This window comes from Lycium barbarum, chromosome 4 (assembly GCF_019175385.1).
Source record: "Lycium barbarum isolate Lr01 chromosome 4, ASM1917538v2, whole genome shotgun sequence".
Classification (NCBI taxonomy): domain Eukaryota; kingdom Viridiplantae; phylum Streptophyta; class Magnoliopsida; order Solanales; family Solanaceae; genus Lycium; species Lycium barbarum.
Window position 1 is genome coordinate 135,343,679 of NC_083340.1, and position 22,960 is coordinate 135,366,638.

Consider the following 22,960-nt stretch of genomic DNA (forward strand, 5'->3'; position numbering starts at 1 on the left):
CAATGTACGAACAATGTTAGAATGACAATAAAAATAACATTAGAAGTCTTCACACTGCTTGACTTAATGTTACTCTTATGAACAACAAACAAATATTCAGAAAAAATCTGGAGGTAATCAAACTATTGTCTGATAAAGATAGTCTAGAGGTAATCAGGCTATTATTATCTAAAAAAATTTAGCAGTCGTTTGGAACATAGATTTGGTTGCAATTTTTCAAAAAGGATTAGAGTTGGAAGTTTGTATTTGGAAGTCACAGTTGCATTTGGACAGAAGTTTCATTTGAAAAAGGATTGAAATTTTGTGAGTCGGAAAAAGGTTTTTCACTTGAAACTGGTCAAAACCAGTCCAATGTAACCAAGCAATGTTTTGAAAAGAAAAACAAAATTAAGAAAAAAGGTTAAATTTTTTTATGTCCAAGTAGCTCCTTGGTTTGTCTCTTGATGACATCAATAGTAAAAATAGAAAATCTAGTTAACAAATGTTTGTCAACAATCAAAACAGCAACTCCTCAGAAAATCTTCCCCGCAATCATAGAGATTAATAGTGGCGAGCTCAGTCTGTTAGAGCAATTCGCTTAAGTCACAGGTTCAACCAATTTCCATCCTCTTTGATATAGAAGCACAAGCTATTGCAAACAATAGGAAGGAGTTCAAATTTATTTGCACTGCAATCTTGAAATCCAGAAAAATCTTTAGGAAGTCCAGTAGATAGAATTGTGATGACCAAGTGTGAAGAACCAGAGTTTGAAACAAGAGTTGCTGTCAGGATGCTCTCTTTCCACTTGATGGTTTTGGTTCCTTTGTAAGCATTCTTGGGGCAATTGCCATCGACATGAGCTCTTGAATCAGAAGCTTGCAGGCATAAGGAATATACACCTAGACATTTCAGAAAAGTTTTTAAGGCCTTTAACAAATTGGATATTTTAGTTAAACAAGTGGTGTGTGTAGAACTTGGAGAGCTGAACAAAGGCAGCAAGATGAGGATTGTACCTGAACATTATCAGTTTTGTTCCTACAAGATCTACACTCGAATGAGATCTTTTTCAGATTAGCAATAGCCATTAAACCACATTGCTGGCATACGTGAACTCTGTAAGCATCGCTTTGATCAAACAGCCTCTCTTTAAGGAAATGTGCAGCTCCATGAGCTATCATACAGTCGCGTTCCATCTCCCCAAATCGAAGTCCTCCATCGCGAGATCTCCCTTCAGCAGGTTGCCTAGTGAGAATCTGCACAGGACCACGGCCACGAGAATGGATCTTATCATCCACCATGTGCTTCAGTCTCTGGTAGTAAGTTGGCCCCAAGAATATCATTGCAGTCAATATACGGCCTGTATGACCATTATACATTCTCTCAAAACCACGCATCTGATAACCACACTTGTGCAGAGCTTTGCTGATGCTATCCACCTGAAAGTATTGATTGGTTAATTCTTATTCAATTTGCCAAAACAGCCAAAAACTTTTAAGTGATCAGCATCTCATATTCATGAATTAATATTAACCGCTAATAGCATTTGATAAACCAGTAGTTCAGGAACCTCCTGGCACATTCTTTTATCTCTAATTGTATTAACTCAAAGACAGATGTGTATTGTCTCAATTGCATTTACAATTATATAAACCTTTATTTTCCAAAAGGGACTTCCGGAACTTACAGTAACATCAGTGAAAGGGGTAGCATCTCCTTCCTTTCCCATGTGAGCAGCAACCTTCCCCATGATACACTCAACTAGCTGGCCTATTGTCATACGAGAAGGGATGGCATGTGGATTCACAATGATATCTGGGGTTATGCCTTCAGCGCTCCATGGCATGTCTTCTTGTGTGTAAGTCATTCCAATGGTTCCTTTTTGTCCATGCCGACTGCTGAATTTGTCTCCGATCTGGGGAATTCTGACAGATCTCATCCTTATTTTGACAAATCTCAGTCCATCTGCATTTGTTGTCAAAAGAACCTACAGAAAGCATGGAAACAACTTCTCAACAAGATAGCTAACAAATGATTAAAGTTGAAGTAAAATGGCCAACAAGAAATGTGAAAAAAGAAACATCACAAATTTTGAAAAAATTCTCATTTGGCTATGATTTCCCGTAATTGTGGAGGACATAGGAAAATTGAAGCACAAATAACTAGCAGGGGGACCTGATCCACAATTCCAGTTTCACTATGTCGTAGACTGGTACTATGGTCTTTGCGCGTGTATCTTGCTGGTTGTCCTTGAGCATCATCTTGAGAAATGGGTGTGGTCTTTCCAATTATGACATCATCACCAGAAACTCTTGTTCCCTGGCATCAGCAAAAAGTTATCAGAGATTAAAATTTCAAGCACATATCAGTGAAGCAGAATGATGAGTTTGTGTTTGCTAGTAATACTAACAGGAGGTGCAAATCCGTCATCATCTAATTTATCGTAATTTCCATGTCGCATTCCCTGCAAGAAATTACAACCATAATCCAACATTATACAAGTAGAAAATTGATGTATTCTTATGGAAAGCATACCTATTATCTTTATTATTTTTTTTCTTTCTTTATTTGTCGTAATTAATGTCTTTAGAACGAGAGATGGGGAGGAAGAGAGTGACCAAAAGAAAGAACCAACCATGGTATGTTCTCTATCAGGACGTCCAAAATCCTCTTTGACAAGTGTTCCCATCTTTTTCTCTTCATCCCTATTGAGGGAAAATGGAGACAGGAGCTTGATCAGAGCAAGAAACAGCAGATAATATGAAGTAAAAAAGAGACTTACATACCGATATGAACGGAAAAATAGAGAGCGGAAGAAGCCACGGTCAATTGAAGATTGATTCATGATGACAGAATCTTCTTGGTTATAGCCCGAATAGCAGGAAATGGCAACAATGGCGTTCTTTTGCAAATCCAACAGGAAAAGATTACGATCACTATAAAGCAAGAAAGTTAAGAATGAAGGCAAGCAATAAGCAGGTGCTTAATTACAATGCCAGCTGGAAGCTGCCTGAAATGCAAATGCTCCATAGCCCGCGTAGTAACAAGAGGCTTTTGTGGATAATACAGTACATAGGCCAATGTATCCTGTTATTTAGATCAGCAATAGTCAAGAATGAGAATACTTAATGCTGGAAAGTGCCTGAAGAACAAAGGAAAGCTCGAAGCATAAAGAAAACTTAGCCTACCATCCGGAATTGGTAATTGGTGACATAAATCCCCATTGCTTGTTTTCCCATAGCGGATTGATATGTGTTACGAGGGGACTGCATCACGTCAAATTTAAAGACAATAAAGCAGAAGCCAAAGGAAGGGTTTAAGAAAGGAAAACAGATATTTGATAAGTCATGTAGATTAAGATGGGCACAGACTTGAATAAATATGTATCGAAGGCATACCATAAAATATAGTAACTTATTTCTATCCTTTGTTCCTCCAAGGGACCCATAAAACATATTAATTCACCTGGTTATGATCTGGAAACGGTATGATTGAAGCGCACACTCCCAGTATCAAAGATGGATGGATTTCACAATGTGTGTAGGTCTCAGAATAAGCCTCATCTGGGTTCAACCTTGAATTTGTAAGATCCTAAAACATTAAACAGGAAAATCATTTTATAGAAATTCCGAGTCTAAGACCACTAACTCTACTTCAGCTTGAATTAGAAGCACCTGAAACTAAAGAAATGTATGACTAAAGTTCAAAGAAGCAGGGCAGCAGTACATTTTTTTGGTAGTATTAGGAATAATACACTGTAAAGCAACAGGTGTAGCTCATGACTTCTTACATTTATGGTCATTGCGATCATTGTAGTCTCTTCTTCCTCAGTATCAACATACTCAATAAATCCTTTTGCCACAAGATCATGCCAGCCAGAATCTTCAGATGACTCCTGAGATCAGCACAAGAAAGATCAATGGGACTGAACGATTACAGAAGGATTCAATCTTGCTAAACAGTACGTACCCTCATTTGCAGTGCGACAATATCCTTCTTCTTAATTATCAACTTCTTTTTCTCCACGATGAATAACGGCCTACTACAACGTCCATAATCTGTATATAGTCGCAGTTCCTTTAAATTTATATTGCGGACAACTCCAACTTCAGTATTAACATCAACCTAAAAGAGAACAAATGTCAAAATTCTCATAACTCAATATCTAAAACTTGCAGGAAAAATCACTCAAGAGTATGTTGACATCACAAAGAGAAGAAAATAATGTGAGTAACCTGTCTCCTCAACTGTCTCAGTGTCTTAACCAACAGATCTGGATTACGATGAATGCCAACCCAACAACCATTTACAAAAATTTTGGTAGATTGGGGAATAACCGCGGGAGATATTTCCTAAAGTTAAAGAATGTCATGAACTTGTGAGAGAATTAAGAACTTTGAGATCCATAAGCATCTTCCAGGAGTTGCAGACCTCAAAATTTTCTGTACTCCACTCCTCTAGAAACTCCAAAATTGGATTTGCTGCTGATCCTACTGTTATGTACACCATTAAAGCAAGGTTCTTTACCAGTCCACATGCCTAACATTTCAGCAGCAGACAAAATATTGCATAATATTCATAAAATCATGCAAACTTAATCAATAAATGAGTGTCATGTATTATGTTACTTGTCCCTCAGGCGTTTCTGCTGGACACATCATTCCCCAATGAGAATTATGAAGCTGTCTAGGTTTTGCCAATTTACCTGGTTACCAAGGTATAAGACACTGATGACAAAGAAACTACCAAAGTAACAAATGAAGCCAATTCTAAGAGCAAGAGAAAATTACCCTCTCGCCCTATTGGCGAGTTCAATCTACGCAAGTGAGAAAGAGTAGATGCAAATGTCAAACGGTTCAAAACCTGTGTAAGCATATGCACACAAAAGTGAAACAAGAGAAAAAAATGAAAAAGAAAAAAGTATATACCTGTCATATTAGTATGATAAGAGAAAAGCGCACCTGTGAAACTCCTGCCCTGGTACCAGCAGCATTTGCCTGACCCCAGTTCCCAGTAGCAAGAGAATACTTAAGCCCACTTGTAATTGTTTTTGCTTTAATTGCAAATTGCAAATTCACATCCTTTCCACTGTCAACACACTGGCTTGCCCACGCAAGTAGATTGCTTAATTTTGCAGAAGCTCCATATATGCAAATGGATAGAGCAATAAAAAAAAGAGCTAAGATAGTAACCTTTTGAACATAGGATCTCACGTCCCTTGTTAGCTTCCTGAATAGCTGTATAAATGTCAACACTTATTATAAGCAGGAACTTTTTCTCAGATTGTCCAACCAAAAAATTTACAACAAACTGCTGACCATTCGGAATAAGCCACCAAGTAAAGGTCCAGCAAGATCCAGTCTTTTATTTCCATAATGATCCCTATCATCTTCAGGCCTCCGTCCCAGTACACAGAGTAAAAGCCGATGGATGATATAGCTGGTAAAAAAATAATTCAACTCTTTGTTAGTGATTATTTAACCATATTCATAAGTTCCAAATCCCGGATCATAGTCTCACCCAAAATAGTAGGCCTTCTTAGTTTCACAATACTCTCTAGTACCAACATGCGGAAGCATTTCCCTTTGGAGAATCTCTTTGGCATACCTGCAATACAGATCAGCAGTTCTTCTAAGCAATCGAGAAACACAAAAGCTTCAGCACTGAATATCAAGAATTTCCCAACTTGATTCTCCTTTCTCTTGAGAAACCAACAGTAGATCCTCTTTTGCCAATATAGTCAAGTGCAACCTACCAAAATTAAGAGAAAGAGTTAAGTTAGAATAGCTTTTATCTCTTTTGACAACAGCATGACTAAAATTAAGTAGATGCTACCATAAGAACTCTACAAAAGTAGAACAATACCTGCTGATTTTGAATCACAAAAGCTTCTTCCAAGGAAGGGCGAAGCAATTCCATCATTTGTGTGTCAGCAGAATCATAACAAATATGTGCCAATATATCCTTGTCTGCGACAAATCCTAATGCCCTGAAGACAACTATAATTGGAATTTCAGCCCGTATGTATGGAAGAGTGGCACGGATATATTGCCCAGAGGCCCCCTGTCACAAAGCAGAGAAAAGTTCCTAAGACCTAAAGCAAATTGAACTATGGCAACAAAGCCCATATATTCTTGAAAAGAGTTGAAGTTTTTACAACCTTACTATTAGACCTAGAAAGCATCCTAACAAACATGCCGCTAGGTGCCTTGTTTTGGCCCTCGGCTATAGACCGAACTTCTGCCACATAAGCATACTTGTTTGGTTGTCTTTTCTTGAATACATAGACATGATTACTGCTCATTTTCTCCTGTGCAATCAGAACTTTCTCACTCCCATTGACTATGAAGTATCCACCTTGATCATAGGGACACTCTCCCAACTCAGTCAAATCTTTCTCTGATAGATTATACAAGCTGCAGTAGCTTGATCGAAGCATTATAGGAACCTGAAAATGAAAAGCATTTAAGGCACCCCAAATAAAAATTCTAGTACTATCAGTTGCTGAATCCACATTTTGCTACCTTTCCAATGAAAACCTTGGTAAATTCCTGATTCTCAGTGACTTCCTCATAGTCATGACCTTTCTTTATTACTTCCTTCTTCACATCAACATATAGGGGAGAAGAGTACGTTAAGTTCCTTAACCTTGCAGCCTTTGGAAACAAAGTATTAGTCTCTCCATCAGACTCTGTCATCATAGGTCTACTCAAGTATATCTGAGTAAACTTGATCTTATAAATTGTCTGCAGAATTAGAACCAAAAACACTTTAATCATTTTAACATCAAATAGTAATACAGGCCATTCTGCTAAATTTTAGAGAATTAACATGGTAAGAAAACAGAAAGCTATTTTTAAAACTTATTGCCATTCATGAGTGTCTATCCCGAAGGAAATTTGGAAAAGAGAAGTATATACAGGTAAAGTGAAACAATTATTTTTTTCTTTAGTCTCCCTCATTTCATTCTTTCCGAATTCTAGATACTACGTCCTACCATAAATTACTAATGGAAGCAAATTATCTGTACAGGCAATACCTATTAATTGAGGACCTCTCTGATGAATGCTAATCATTATCGGAACACTTACATTAGATCCAGTAATTGAGACGAGTATTTTATGGTTAGTAGAGATTCTATGATAGTGCAATGATAGGTATAAGCTAGGTTTAGTGGAATCAAATGGGCCAAAATGGAGCAAAAAAATCACATAGTAGACAGCTTGAGATTGAATGCGGCTGTTGTTGTATCCCAAACAAAAAATGCAACCTAAATGTCAAATACATCAATATTCACGTTGGATTTCAGTTGTTTCATAACAAACTAATCAAATTTGATGAAGCTATTATTCTCTAATTTGTTAACAAGGATGCAGCTAAACCGGCATTGAGCAAAAACCTACTACAAATCCAGAACAGAATACCAAACCAATAACATAAACCGCCAAATAAACACAACAACACCAACAACATACCCAGTGCAATCCCACAAGTTGGGTCTAGGGAGGGTGACGTGAACGCAGACCTTATAGAGAGGCCGTTTTCGATAGACCAGTAACAACAACAGTAGTGAAGAAACCATGTTGCAGATAATATAGAAAAGAACGGTAACAACAACAAATAATATGATAACAGAAGCAAAACAAAAATTAAAAAATCACTGTTTTCCCCCTGAAAATTGTTCGTGGCTTTCCCTACAGATTTTTTGATTGAATCAGTGAGAAAAGAAAAAACTAGTACTAGTGTTGTTTTCACACGGAAAATTTAGGAAGTTTCTAGTATTCAAATGGGAACCTATTTCCACCATCCGTTTTCTTGGTGAGCTGGTTCGGTGGGAATGAGGTGAGAAAATCATACTTTATTACACAAATTTCCCACTGATTCCCAGTGCGAAAAAACCTATGTTTCTAGTAGTAGTAAAGGAAACAACAGGTAATAATAAGAATCGAAGAACTATGACAATTGTAAAAAACGAAAGAGTGTGTAAAAAAACCTCAACGAAATCAGGTTGACGACCAGGATTATGTTGGGATTCAGGACGGATTTCGATATCAGCAGTTTCATCAACAATTTCTTGCATTGTATTCTGTATGAACTCATCGAACGAATCCAATTGTTGCCTCACAAGTCCCTTCTCTTCAAAATATGCACTAATAACTGCCCATGCATCGTCCTGAGTTATCTCTTGTGCTTCATCTTCGTCATCATCAACTGACATTATCTCTCTATCATCAACATTTTCATCTACGTATTCACTCTCTCCATACATCGTTATAGGATAAACCAAATCACTAGAATTACTTTTTAGAAGTTTCTATTCGTCTAACAATATTGGTTTCTACAAACAGGGAGTTAATTTCTCAAACGGTCACCTAATTAACAGTTTTTATCTCAGAAAGTGTCACTCAGGGGATCTAAATTTTGTTTCTAGTTACTCGTCTGTTTCAATTAATTCTTATAATTTCTCGATTACTCTTTAGCTCAGGTTTTGAAGGAATTAAACCCTAGAATTCACTGAGAAAATCGTCGCTAAAATTTTTACGTCAAAGTTGAGTTTTAGGTTTCCATTTTGTGAAGAAGATCAGTTAGTTATAAGGTCAGCGAAATCGAAGGAGGATTCATAGCGGACAAAAGTATAATGAGCGAACTTATCCGAACAATGGGAATATGTATATATTCACATCAAATAAGCAAATGACAAGTGTTCATTTTTGTTGTATAAAGATTTTACGACTTAAGTAATTTGGTATAAACACCTTAATTTTGATAGGAAATGTCCCTTAACAAAGCAAATGCAAGAGGAATAAAGTGATCTCGTAAACAATTCTGTCAACCAATAATATAGTAATAGGACTTCTGCATTAATATGTGTTAAGCAGGACCAGATTTTTAGATCATAATTTATGGGTTCATTCGAAAGTAATTTTGACTCGAATCCCATATGTGTTAAGAAATTGACTACTATATAAATATAAATAATAGATTTTCAACCCATGAAATTAAGTGAAATGTAATAAATCCACAACTTGAACTTATATCTTTCTGATTCTAATTCTGCATCCATTGTTATGTCCACAAACTTTTTTAGCCATGGGGCGAATCTATGCATTAAAAATGAGTCACATGAACTCATGGTCACCGGACTAAACTCAGTATATTATGTATATAATCCTTAAAAGATATTGTATCTAATGTTAACTGAAGGAACACATGCTCAAATTGGACTCAATGGAGCACTGGTTAAGTGTTTGGTTTAATCCCTTAAGGTTGCGGGATTGAAACCCACTAAGTAAGCAAGCAATTGTGAACTCATTCTCTTGAAATCCTGAATTCGTCTCTGCTTTTAGCCACTGTGAGTGAATGCAAAGGTCTCTTTGTAACTAATAGTAATAAACTTGCTGTCAATAAAGCATATGGTTTTCTAGCTGCTTTAATCCACTACATTTGTGTGATTGTTAGTGTGAAAAGATGTCTAGCTCTTCATTGTGTGGCATGCCCATGGTTTCAACTATCAAGTGGAAGTTGTAATACAAATAACTGTACCTGAATAAGCAACAAGCACCAGTGGTCTAGTGGTAGAATAGTACCCTGCCACGGTACAGGCCTGGGTTCGATTCCTGGCTGGTGCAGTTACTCCTTGTTTGCGGGGATAGCTCAGTTGGGAGAGCGTCAGACTGAAGATCTGAAGGTCGCGTGTTCGATCCACGCTCACCGCATTCCTTTTAATGCTTTAAGGTCGCGTGTTCGATCCACGCTCACCGCATTCCTTTTAATGCTTTAAGGTCGCGTGTTCGATCCACGCTCACCGCATTCCTTTTAATGCTTTAAGGTCGCGTGTTCGATCCACGCTCACCGCATTCCTTTTAATGCTTTAAGGTCGCGTGTTCGATCCACGCTCACCGCATTCCTTTTAATGCTTTAAGGTCGCGTGTTCGATCCACGCTCACCGCATTCCTTTTAATGCTTTAAGGTCGCGTGTTCGATCCACGCTCACCGCATTCCTTTTAATGCTTTAAGGTCGCGTGTTCGATCCACGCTCACCGCATTCCTTTTAATGCTTTAAGGTCGCGTGTTCGATCCACGCTCACCGCATTCCTTTTAATGCTTTATCGTTTTTCCTGTTTAGAATTTTCTTCTTTTCCCCTCGTTTGTTTTTTCAAACCAAATGTGCTGATTTGTTTTAAGTTTCTGCAGGTTAAAGTTAACAAGCAAGTCATGATTCTATTTACTAGTTAAGTGACTTAATGAAGTGAAGATATACATTAATTAATCATGACTAATAGTTATGTATGTTTAATCACGTGTTATGCATTCATTGATTTGATGTAAACATTCGATGTGAATAAGCAGTTTGGGTCGGTTGAGTCGAAGAACACGTCAAAATTCAATTCCCCCAGCTCTAGTTTTGGTTTAGAAGTCTATGGGTCTAAATTGAAACAATTCCCATTGTTTGTTTTTTCAAACCAAATGTGCTGATTTGTTTTAAGTTTCTGCAGGTTAAAGTTAACAAGCAAGTCATGATTCAAAAGCTCCAAATTCAATAGGTTATTATCTAATGGTAAAAGTTTGTCCACATCGGGTGTTTATATCAAATCAATTCAACTTACTGTAGTTAAGTGACTTAATGAAGTGAAGATATACATTAATTAATCATGACTAAGTAATAGCTATGTATGTTCAAACACATGTTATACGTTTATTGATTTGATGTAAACGTTCGATGTGGATAAACAGTTTGGGTCAGTTTTAGTCGAAGAACACGTCAAAATTCAATTCCCCCTGCTCTAGTTTTGGTTTAGATCTAAGTCTATGAGTCTAAATTGAAACAATTCTGGTGTGAAAAGCTTCTCTTTAATTACATAATATATATTACTCCTTTAATTTAAAAGAAAAAAATAAATCTAAGAGATAATTAATAGGAGTAACTAATAAGAACACAGTGGGATGGTTAAAAGCCAATCAAGAAGGGTCATGAAAGAATACGTACACAAGCAAGATATAGAAACAACAAGGAAGCAAACCAAAGTGGCACGTGTTAATATGGCAGCAATGCGCAGTGGTGGAGTTAGAGTTTTCAGTACGGGGAGTCAAAAATCTATATATAATATAAAGTTAGGCATCACTTTATATATAATATAAAGTACGTGGAGTCAAAAATCTATATAAAATGATGTGCCACCTCTGTATGACCATTATTCCTATTTATTTTTTTTCTCATTTTTTTGACCTTTTTTCTCATTTTCCCCTTAAAATAATTGATGAGAAATAAAGTTACTCCATAAGAAATCCTACAATAATTGTGTACATTCATTGCTCAATTAAAAAGGAATTACATCTAAGAGTATGCATGAAGTTTTTCAGTTTCCGATTATTTCATTTTCATTGGTGAGTCAAAGGTCTCTATTAAATACTAAATAAACGAATTGCTTCCGAATAATTCTATATATTTAGGTCATCACCTATACCCATAATTAATGTTTTTAATAACTATGCATTAATGTAGATTCAGGCAAATTAAGCGCCAGCAAAGTGATGGAAACTCTTTCTTCATCATCTATAAACTATTTCATTTTGATAACTGTAGCAGCACCCCAACGATCATTTTCTATCTTATATTATTAGTGTAGAGAAATATAGCATAAGAAAAATAAATCGGAGAAACCTTCTGCTAGCCCAAGATCGTTACTGAGATTGAAAGATTCAACTAAAGAAGAGAAAGCTTTCGAAAGGAGAAAGAAAATTTTAGATAGGAGAACTTGGTTATGGAAGAAAGACTTTCTTGAATTACTTGAATTACTTGGTTACAAATGATCAAGTTCACTCCTATTTATACTTGTCTAAGGATGGTTCTAGACACTCTTCTAGATACATCTATAAGAAAAATCTAGCAAACCTTATACATCTATAAGAAAAATCTAGCAAACCTTATCTTCTTGCAATAATCTAGACTATCTAGAAATTTCTTCAAGATATTTGTCCAAGATACTATACTAGGCTATTCTAGAATCATTACTAAATATCTAGGATTTTTTGTAGTTCCAAAAAATCTACTTTATGTTTTCACACTCCCTCTTAAAGTGATTTATTTGGAACTAGACCAAGCTTGTCGCGAAAGAACTCGAATGAAGCTTTAGGAAGTGACTTGGTGAAGATATCAGCAATATTCTCCTAACTTCGCACTTCCAAAGTATTTATAGTTCCATCAAGAACTTTTTCTCTGATGAAATGATATTCCACCTCAATGTGCTTAGTTCTAGCATGGAATACCGGATTGTTTGCAAGCTTGATGGCACTTTGATTGTCTTCGAAAATAGCAGTTGGCTTTGATATAGATAGATCCAAATCTTCAGCAAGTCTTTGGAGCCATACACATTCTTGAGCAGTAAGAGCTGCTGCTTTATATTCCGCCTCCGTAGTTGATAAAGAAACTGAGTCTTGCTTCTTGCTGCACCAAGAAACACTTGTTCCACCACAAAGAAAAATATAGCCTGACGTAGATTTTCGATCATCCAGATCACCACCAAAATCGGCGTCAGTATATCCAATTAATACCAAATCATTTTTCTTTTGGAAGAGTAGGCCCATATTTGATGTTGAGTTGATGTATTTCAGAATCCTCTTTGCAGCTTCCAAATGAGGCTTTCTTGGTGATTGCATAAATCTGCTGACATATCCAACAGAAAAAGCAATATCTGGTCTTGTAATAGTCAAATACAAAAGACTTCCAACAAGAGCTCGAAAAGGCTTGGGATCTGCAAGAAGTGAGCCTTCTTCACGCCTTAACCTCGTGTTAGTCTCAAGAGGAGTAGAGCACTTTTTGCTTTGTTTTATCCCAAACCTGTCAACAAGCTTCTTGGCATACCCTTCTTGGGTAACAAAGATCCCTTTACTCGTGTTTGTCACCTCTAAGCCAAGAAAATGATGTAGCTCTCCCAGCTTCTTGATATCAAATCTTATAGCAAGCTCCTCTTGAAGCCTCGCAACTTCATCATCATTGTTTCCTGTTATTATCATGTCATCCACATATAACAGAACAACAACATGCAAGTCTCCATGTTTCTTAACAAACAAGCTAGGATCTGAATGTGATGCAGCATATCCACAAAAATGTACATATTGTGCAATTTTTCCATACCATGCTCGTGGAGCCTGCTTGAGTCCATAAAGTGCTTTCTTAAGCTTGCAGACATAATCAGGATATAAGTTAGAGACATACCCGGGTGGTTGATCCATATAGATATCTTTGTCAAGTTCCCCGTACAAGAAGGCATTCTTTACGTCAAGTTGCCATAATTTCCAACTGTACGATGCTGCCATGGCTAATACAACTCGAACTGAGATCATCTTAGCCACCGGACTGAAGGTTTCTTCGTAGTCTTCACCATACTTTTGAGAAAATCCTCGAGCAACCAGCCTTGCTTTATATTTGTTTATGCTGCCATCTGCTCTTCTTTTAATTTTGTAAACCCATTTGCAAGATATGGGTTGTACGCCTTTGGGCTTTGGTACAAGGCTCCAAGTTTGATTTTTCATTAAAGCCTCCATTTCATCATTCATAGCAAGCTCCCACTCTTTGACTCCTTTAGCTTCTTCAAACGAGGAAGGTTCTTCATCGACAATTGGTCCTACAAAGAAGCAAGATTATGTACTAACAAAATTTTCATCTCTGAAGCGGGCTGGCTTAACAATAGTTCTTCTTGGTCTTTGTGAATCACGTGAATTATCTTCTTGTTGAGCTTCATATTGTTGAGTTCCCGGGCTCCCCTTTTCTCCTAGCTCCTCTGCAGCTGTACTATCTGAGGAAATATCTGTGATGGGTAAGTTTGGAACTCCAGGATTCAAGATTTTAAAACTCTCTCCTTCTGAAGCTGCTCCATAATACGAGGGGACTTCATCAAATATGACATCACGAGAAACAATGAAGCGATGAGTTTTCGGGTCCATGCACTTCCAACCCTTTTTCCTTTCGTCATATCCAACAAAGATGCATTTCCTTGCCTTGGCATCCAACTTGCTTCGTTGAGAATCTGGGATATGAACATAACAGATAGAGCCAAAAACTCTTAGGTGTTTGATGCTAGGATTTTCTCCAAACATTAATTCATAGGGTGACTTCATGTTGTTTGGAGAAAGCGGCATCTTGTTGATCACATATGTTGCACATTTCATACCTTCAGCCTATAAGGCTCTAGGTAAATTTTTGGCATGAAGCCAACTTTTACATGGCTCGGTTAAGTGTCGAATCTTTCTTTCTGCCACTCCATTTTGTTGTGGTGTATCAGCACAGGTGAGTTCTCTTTTAATACCATGCTGACGAAAAAAAGAGAGAAATTCTTCAGAGGTGAACTCACCACCATTATCAGTCCGCAACCGCCTTATTCTGGAACCGAGCGCGCCTTCAACCGTTTCTTTGAACTCCATAAACTTGCTGAAAACTTCTGACTTATGCCTCACAAAGTAAACCCAAGTGAATCTAGTAAAATCATCAATGAGAATTAACATATAAGAATAACCGGAGAATGAAGGAGTTCTTGTTGGCCCCATCAAATCACTGTGAATTAGTTCTAAAGGAGCACTGCATCTTGACAAGGATCTATCAAACGGAAGACGATGTGCCTTTCCGTATTGACATCCTTCACAAATCTCTCCTCCACCAAAGTTGCTTAAGTTTGGTAATCCTTTTACTAGATTAAATTTCACCCTAGCTTTTAATTTATCCATGCTAAGATGCCCAAGTCTAGCATGCCACAAATATGTATTATCATTGCTACTCATCTTCTCAATATATGAATTAGAGGCAGATAAGACATATAAATCATTAACTCTCTTACCGGTATGAATGATATCTGCCTTGAGTTCTTTGATATTTTGAAGGAACTTCACGTCATGTGGGCCAAATAATAGATAATTTCCAGCATCTACGGCATTTGCAACTGAAAATAGATTTTTCTTGATACCTGGAACATGAAAGACACTGTTGAGAGTGATAGAATCCTCCTGCATCCCGTTGATGACAACAGAGCCTTCCTTCTCCACATGATGAACTGAGTTATCTGCTGTTACAATGACATCACGACCACTGTATTTACGGAAGTTGAAAAATTTAGATTCATCCCCGGTGAGATGGTGCCCACATCCTGAATCCACAATCCAGTCTTTTTCAAAATTGATGGAAGCCATGGCATCTACTGCTCGAGTCTCAACTACAAAGCACTTTCCCCAGTCTTCTTCTTCTTCAGCAGCTTTCTCAGTTTGAGCCATATTACTCTCTTTGACTCGACAATATCTTTTTATGTGTCCTATTTTGCCGCACTGATAGCATTTGGGAGGCTTCTTACCGTGATTTTTAGAAGACTCTTCCTTCTTTCCTGGTGAGCTTGAACCACCTGAGGAGCAAGAGTGTAGCCTATCTCTTGCTTTTCCTTTAAAGTTACTCTTATCGGCTACAAGAGCATTTCCTTCACCTTCTTTGACAGATACACTAGCCAAATGTTTGGCTAATAACTCCTGTGACGATAACAAATTCTCAAATTCCTCCAAGGATGGTTGTTGAGCCCATCCTTGAATTGATGTAACAAAAGGAATATATTCTGACTTCAAACCACGAATGATAATTCTTCTCATTCGTGCTTCAGAAATAGCCTCGTCCGGATTTAATAGAGATATTTCAGAACATAAGTTTTTAATCTTCAAGAAGTACTCAACAATAGAAAGATTACCTTGAGTGGTGTTGGCCAATTCGTTCTCCAAAATCTGTAGCCGGGTTTCATCCTTCTTGTTGAACAAACGATCAAGGGTCTTCCATATGTCATGAGCTGATTTACACCTTATAATATGATCAAATAAACTGGGAGAGATGGACCTCTTCAGGATGAACTCCGCCTTGGCATTAATCTGCTTCCACTTCTTACGTGCGTCATTATTTTCCAGTGCATCGGCAGGAGGATTTGTGTTACTCCCATTGACAACTTCCCACAAATCCTCGCCAACAAGGTAGGACTCCAAACAGGTCTTCCATACCTTGTAGTTGGACTGGTTCAATAATTCCATCCCCAGTCCATTAGCATGACCATACACATCCATTTAGAAAAAAAAAACAATTGAATCGACCACTAACCCGATCTTGAAAATATATCTAGAAGCCAATGTATATGGCTATGGCTCTGATACCATGTAGAGAAATATAGCATAAGAAAAATAAATCGGAGAAACCTTCTGCTAGCCCAAGATCGTTACTAAGATTGGAAGATTCAACTAAAGAAAAGGAAGCTTTGGAAAGGAGAAAGAAAAATTTAGATAGGAGAACTTGGTTATGGAAGAAAGACTTTCTTGAATTACTTGGTTACAAATGATCAAGTTCACTCCTATTTATACTTGTCTAAGGATGGTTCTAGACACTCTTCTAGATACATCTATAAGAAAAATCTAGCAAACTTTATCTAGATACATCTATAAGAAAAATCTAGCAAACCTTATCTTCTTGCAATAATCTAGACTATCTAGAAATTTCTTCAAGATATTTGTCCAAGATACTATACTAGGCTATTCTAGAATCATTACTAAATATCTAGGATTTTTTGTAGTTCCAAAAAATCTACTTTATGTTTTCACAATTAGTTTTAGCAGTTTTGAAACGTTGATGAGGATAAAGAAAATAAGAAAGGTTTGAAGAAGAAATTAGAGAGGTTTCTCATGAACGACAGTTTGTTAACAATTAGCAGGTGCGATCCGGTTGCGCAGACCAAAGAAAATTACAAAGGAGGAAAATAAAAAATGTCTTTATGTAATATGTTTTAGGAGAGGTAATGTGGCCAGAATATTTATTTATGTATATACTCTTTTTTTTTTTTTTTGCTTTTTAATCTTTATTCATGAGATTACTATATGAATTGGTAACTCACTACCAAAAAAAAATTATATCTGGCAACAATTTTTTTTTTATTGCCATAGATTGATTATTATTGCAACAAGTACTTTTGGCAACAAAAAAAATATTTTATTGCATGAACTTTTCCCAACGGCTGTTATTGTAACAACGTGCAACAACATTTTTTTTGTTGCCAAAAGTACTTTTGGCAACAATAATCAATACTATGACAACAAAAATAAATTCTTTGGCAACAAAAAAAATCATTTGCCAACAATAAAATTAAGTTGTTGCCAAATGTAAAAATTTTTGTTGCGATTTCTATACTTTCTTGTTGTGACTATAAAATGAGATTTGTGTGTTTTTATTTCAAACATTAGTTTTATTTTCTCAGCGTTCCTTGAATCTTTCTTAATTGTAACCATAATATATGAATTAATTGTATGAATTAACCCAGACATATATTTTTTATGAGCATTTCCTTTTTAATAGAAAGGATTAGTGATTTCAAAAATCATTTTAAGGTTGCTGATTATTATTATAAAATTGTTGTCTATAACATAGGTTGTGATGGTGGTTGCGAAAACGGTGGGAGTGATTAATTTTGGAGGTCACTTCATCACCATTCCTTCATAAGTCAAGATAAATCCTTAAATTTTCTAAAAGTTAATCTACCAGTGTAATGATTTGCTCTTAGCCAAAAGAAAGTTTGACATTGTTTTAAAATGAAAATACACTCTAAAATATTCAATGTATTAATCTTCCTCTAATATTAGAAACTTTTTCATTCTTCAAGTTATGTTCAACAAAGTATTCAAGAAATTATTTCCTTCGGAAGCATCATTTGGAGAAAAATAGATATATAGCAGCTCATTAGGATGATATTGAAAAGGGTCGATGACCAAAGATATGTATGAACATTCCACAGATTTTGAAATATATTTTCTTTCTTATATGTACGTAGAAGAGAAGCAATGCAAATATGGGGCCTTAAAACGACTAATGACATCTGTTAATATATCTTTTGATTTTGTATTCACTAATGTGAATCTTCGAATCTTCTTTCTCAAGCCTTCTTTTCAACGCTTTCCCATATAAAATTGTTAGTCAATCCATGATTTTATAGAAATAATCATAATTAGAGGCGTAGAAAGTAAACCGACAAATCGCACCAAACCAATAAACCGAGAAAAAACACCCGATTAGTGATTTGGTTTGACTTGGTTTGGTGTCGAAAAAAACCCCGCTCATAATTGGTTTGGTTTGGTTTTAGCTAAAAAAAAGTCAAACCGAACCAAACCAACCCGACATTACATGTATTCAATTTTTAAAATATTTTATATATAAAAATATTTATTTGTAATGTAATTTATAAATATTTCTTAAATTTTTCGTAGTTTTTTATCTATTATCATATTATTCAAGCTTGAACTTAGAATTTTGAATGTCAATAAGTTTTATACCCTATGGATGTTAGTAACTCATATAAAGTCCACCAAAACCAACTCAACACTAATACTAACAAAAGAAATTCAATTTACCACTAGCACTAGGAATGAAAATAATGTTGGGTATCTATTCTTTAGTTTTGTATAATTGGTTTAGAGAGTGAAAATACATAACTTAAGTTTTTTTTCTTGTCATGTAATTAATAATTATTAGCCGTACTTATTTTATCATGACTTAGTATTTTTAGATTATGGTCATTTTCTTTATGACTTATTAATTAACAATATTTATTTTAACCGATTTTATTATCTTTTGTTGAATATTTTATTACAATGTCATCACTCTACTCATATTTTGTGTTATATTCTTATGAAACACCTTAATTATATAGTTATATCTTACTAGGACTAAAAACATATTTGAAGTAAAAGTTATATGTTTTGTATCAAGACTATTCCGAAAAAAAACCCGAAAAACCCGAGAAAACCGAATAACCCGAGAAAACTCAAGGTTGAAAAATCCGAATTTTATTGGTTTGGTTTGGTGTATAAATTAAAAATCCGACGCAATTGGTTTGGTTTGGTGTTTAAAAAATTCGAACCAACCCGGTCCATGTACACCCCTAATCATAATAGTGTGGAATATGAGGAGAGAAAGGATGATAGCTATTATGTACATGAAATATATATATGTTGTTATTGTATATCACTCGAAATAGATAGTTAATTTACAAAATTTTAAGAATTTCTTTAGCTATGATTGGGATCGGAGTAAAATGAGATAGAGGTATACACAAGAAAAGACAAAGACAAAGACAAAGACAGAGAAAAAGGCCGAGAAGAATTTTATTTAGATTTTATATAAAAAAGATAAATGAGTTATTTTTTATTCAACCTAAATTTTTTTTCACAAATTTTTTCTATTAAAAAATTTACATATACTGTTTAAAGAATTATGAAAAGATGGTAGAATCATGAAAGATGTTTGATTAGTAAATATTGATTCTCTACCCTCAAAAGGCATAATGGTATTCTAGATGAAAGGATTTCTAGAATAGAGGGGAGAGGAAAACAAGTTATAGAAACTTGTTTAATTTATTTTTACAAAAAATTATGATATCAATACTTGATCATAGTTTACTTTTTCTATGACCGCATAAAGCGCGGATAAGTACACTAGTTAAAAAATAAACACACACATGAATAAGTTAAGAAGATTCAACACATTGTGTATATAAATACACACACAGTAAAAAGTATTACCTATCTATACAATGAAATTGATTTTACAGCCTTTGGTAAAGGCGGTCCTTCCCAGTAACGACGAGTCGAACACAAAAGTGCAAAACAACGTTAGAGCTCCCAATTTTTCTAGGTTCGCATCCTTTTGTACAGAATTTTCAATGTAGTTATGTCTTTTCATGTCCAAAAGGTTGACAATATAATGGCTTCCCTTCCCTGAAATTCACCTGCATTGCCTCAATTGGTCATGCCACTTTAAGTCAACATCACAAATGGATTAATTGAACCAGACACGAAGACTATGTTCATTGAATTCACTGTACTTTTTTCAAATTTGGAATTTAACAAACAATTTTAGTAGATATTTTATGAGTTTTCACATAAGAATTTACACTCCAAGTTGAAAACTAAATTCAGATGAATATATATAATATGAAAGTATTTTGAATCCATCGGGTGGAGTGGGGGATGTTTCCCGGGGGGAGGAAGGGGGCATTGGCATATCTAGCATAATAAGTGGGGATTCAATTGAATCCCTAACTTTTGATGCAAATATAAATTTATGTGTAAATAATTATTAAAATTGTAATAAATAGTAGATATGAATTCATAAATTTAAAAATATAATGAGTTTAATACTAAAAATTTTACTATTGAATCTCTAAAATTTAAATCCTGAATCCGTCTCTGTCAAGGATAATGACCATAACACGTTGCTGTTAACATGTAATCAAGATTGAACAAAATCTGATGTTAACCTCTAAGAGAGCACCATGTGTCGACACATCGTCGAGGATTAATTTATCTCGTTCTCCTTCTTTCTTTGATTCTTTATTTTTTAACAGGAAGGATAGATATTAATACTAAAACCTCAACTGGGGAGTAAACACAGTACAAGTACCAGTAGCGTCTCTTAGGACACTTTCATTATCCAAACCAGCTAGATAGTTACCATTGTCTTCACTTACTTACTTAACACAAAACATAGTACTAGAGGCCGTTTGGCTTAGCTTATAAGTCGCTGATTCAGTTTTTGTGAGTGTTTGACTGGTCAGTTTATAAGTCATTTTGTGCTTAAAATAAGTCCAAAAAAAAATATGTTGACCTATTTGGGTGGGCTTAAAAAAAGCAGCTTATAAGCCCAAAAAAAATAAGTTGGGTTATCCCAGTTTTTTTTTGGCTTATAGGCTCCTAAACTTATCCAGATTTAGCTGGTGAACAACACTAGTAGGTGAAATAGCATAGTTTTGGGAAAAGTATTCAAAACACACTCAAACTGTGACCAAAATTGTCATAACACACCTCAACTTTGCGGGGGTCCTATGACCCCACTGGACTTATTTTTTGTGTATTATTTACGCTATCAACCAATGACATGGACTAGCAAGTGAAGCTACTCTCCTTCAGCGCGTAAGAGAAGATAAAAACTATATGGACCAATGTACATTTGCCACATGGCCGTCCAAATAACGTTTTTAGCTCCCCAAATCCAATATCAAATCCCCACAAACGGCTAGATCTTGTTCTATTATTCCACATTGAGTTCTTCCCCAAATTTTGTGGTAAATTTCTTCTCTTTATGTTTCAATTCTTACCCAAGATTGGATTCTTACAATTTCTTTCCCCAAATTTTTGATTAAAAATTCGGGTTAGCTATGGAAGAAACAAGATTGGATTTGAATAAGCTTTGTATGGACAATGAAGATCCAATGTTGAATGCAGAGGTGCGATGCAGTCAAGGTGTGTTGCTCCCATTGAAGACTTCCTGGTCCGACAACAATCCCGGAAGAAGATATTGGTCTTGCCCCTACTATGGTTCGAAGAAGTGTAAATCTTTTCGATGGAGGGATCTTTCCAAAGTTGATGAAAGATCGAAATACATTATTCCAAAGTTGGTGAACAAAATGAAGGAGATGCACGGAGAATAATTAGCTTCAAAAGAGAAGAAAATTAAGGAGATGGAAGAAGGATGTGGAAGTTCTGAAATTGCCGAGATGTTGAAAGAGATTGAAATGGAAGAATAATCTGCCTCAAGTGATAAGAAAATGAAGGAGATGGAAGAACAATCAAGTGTGATTAATTTGGGCAAAATTCAAAATGCAAAAGAGATAAAATTGAAAAAGAAGGGGATCAACAACTTTAGCTCTAATTTGATTTTCACATTTTGTATCTTGTTTTGTTTTGCTAGTTGGATCAATTGGTTAATGCAAGGAAATGCTTCAACTTGTCATGACCAATTGCCTTAGTGTTTCTTGTATTTTTGAAGTTGAATGGTTTAGTTTTGTGCTTAATGTTAGGTAGGTAGTGCTTGGAAAAATATCTTTTGTGTTGTGGTTAATGTTAGTTAGGAACTACTTTTTCCTTTTCTTTTGTCTTGTGGTTAATGTATGTTAGAAAATCCTTTTTAGTTTTCTTTTGTTTTGTGTTTAATGTAAGTTCGAAGTTGATGAATGAAATCCCTTTAATTTAGAAAGAAAAGTTGTTACATGTGCTCCAACATAAACCTTGCTTAAATTGAAAACACGGAGACCTAATCTAATCTATTTCTATGATCTCTTATTTTATTTTTCAACAAGGAAGTGTATCCGGTCCCTAGCAGCGTCATAGGCCTTGAAACACAATGCATCCCCTGTCCTGAATCCGTTAGCATCTATAAATTATTTCCATCCTTGATAGAGGCGCGTATAAGTACCAATTTTGTATTTCATTTTTTACGCACCTCTTTCAGAAATTACAATAGCTTCACGGTCATCGTCTGGGAGAAATTCAAGAATGCTACTTGGAAGGATCTGCGGAAAAACATGTGATTACTAAAACTAAAATAACAATTGAAAATAACAAATAAATTATATGAAACACTTACGAAATCATCCTTTTCGACGTATGATTTGGTCATTGTTTTCTCAAAATAAGCTACCATTTTCGAATTAAGGCTCATGTTAGAGGCTACATAGAATACTATTTCATAGTATTAGAGTGTGAGTGGAAGCCTATATTTATAATGTGTTTTGAAATAAATTACCCACTACTTAACCCCCAACCACCTTAGCTGTTATTGGCCACCTTTAAATCCGGTCAAAATCTTGACCACATTTAGTGAGCAACAGTAATTTCTGTCACGACCCCACTAGGGGCCGCGATGGGTACCCGAGGCTAACTACCAAGCACCAATCGTTCTATGTCTCATCATACTCATTTAATGCTCTTTTATCACTTTTATACTCAAATCGTAGGAAAATCATATTCCATATAAAACATAAATACTTATATATATACCTCTTGGCCATCAAAATAACATTTATACTAAATAGCATCTCGTGAGACCATCTAACCCACACTGCGTATCTACGAGCCTCTACTGGAGTGCTAAACATAAGGACGGGACAAGACCCCGTCATGCCCAAAATACATATATACAAAAAGATAA

At 35.6% G+C, this 22,960-nt stretch overlaps 1 protein-coding gene and 2 non-coding genes across 3 annotated transcripts; 2 read left to right on the forward strand and 1 right to left on the reverse strand.

Annotated features, from left to right (window-relative positions):
• Positions 1–200: 200 nt before the first annotated feature.
• On the reverse strand, positions 201–8,524 carry LOC132638646 (DNA-directed RNA polymerase II subunit RPB2-like). Its single transcript, XM_060355455.1, has 25 exons — positions 7,970–8,524; positions 6,501–6,722; positions 6,137–6,424; positions 5,842–6,039; positions 5,663–5,727; positions 5,497–5,583; positions 5,295–5,415; positions 5,169–5,213; positions 4,938–5,075; positions 4,767–4,839; positions 4,605–4,681; positions 4,408–4,515; positions 4,212–4,328; positions 3,946–4,101; positions 3,767–3,871; positions 3,442–3,567; positions 3,165–3,242; positions 2,968–3,063; positions 2,763–2,878; positions 2,612–2,681; positions 2,387–2,440; positions 2,152–2,295; positions 1,664–1,963; positions 993–1,415; positions 201–878 (listed from the first exon to the last, which is right to left on the reverse strand). Exons 1-25 carry the CDS (start codon positions 8,243–8,245, stop codon positions 765–767), a joined length of 3,597 nt encoding a protein of 1,198 aa, XP_060211438.1. The 5' UTR covers positions 8,246–8,524; the 3' UTR covers positions 201–764.
• A 1,010-nt stretch (positions 8,525–9,534) lies between these two features.
• On the forward strand, positions 9,535–9,605 carry TRNAG-GCC (transfer RNA glycine (anticodon GCC)). Its single transcript has one exon. It is a non-coding gene; the product is annotated as a tRNA-Gly (tRNA).
• Positions 9,606–9,619: 14 nt separating this feature from the next.
• TRNAF-GAA (transfer RNA phenylalanine (anticodon GAA)) lies at positions 9,620–9,692 on the forward strand. The gene has a single exon. It is a non-coding gene; the product is annotated as a tRNA-Phe (tRNA).
• The last annotated feature ends 13,268 nt before the right edge of the window (positions 9,693–22,960 follow it).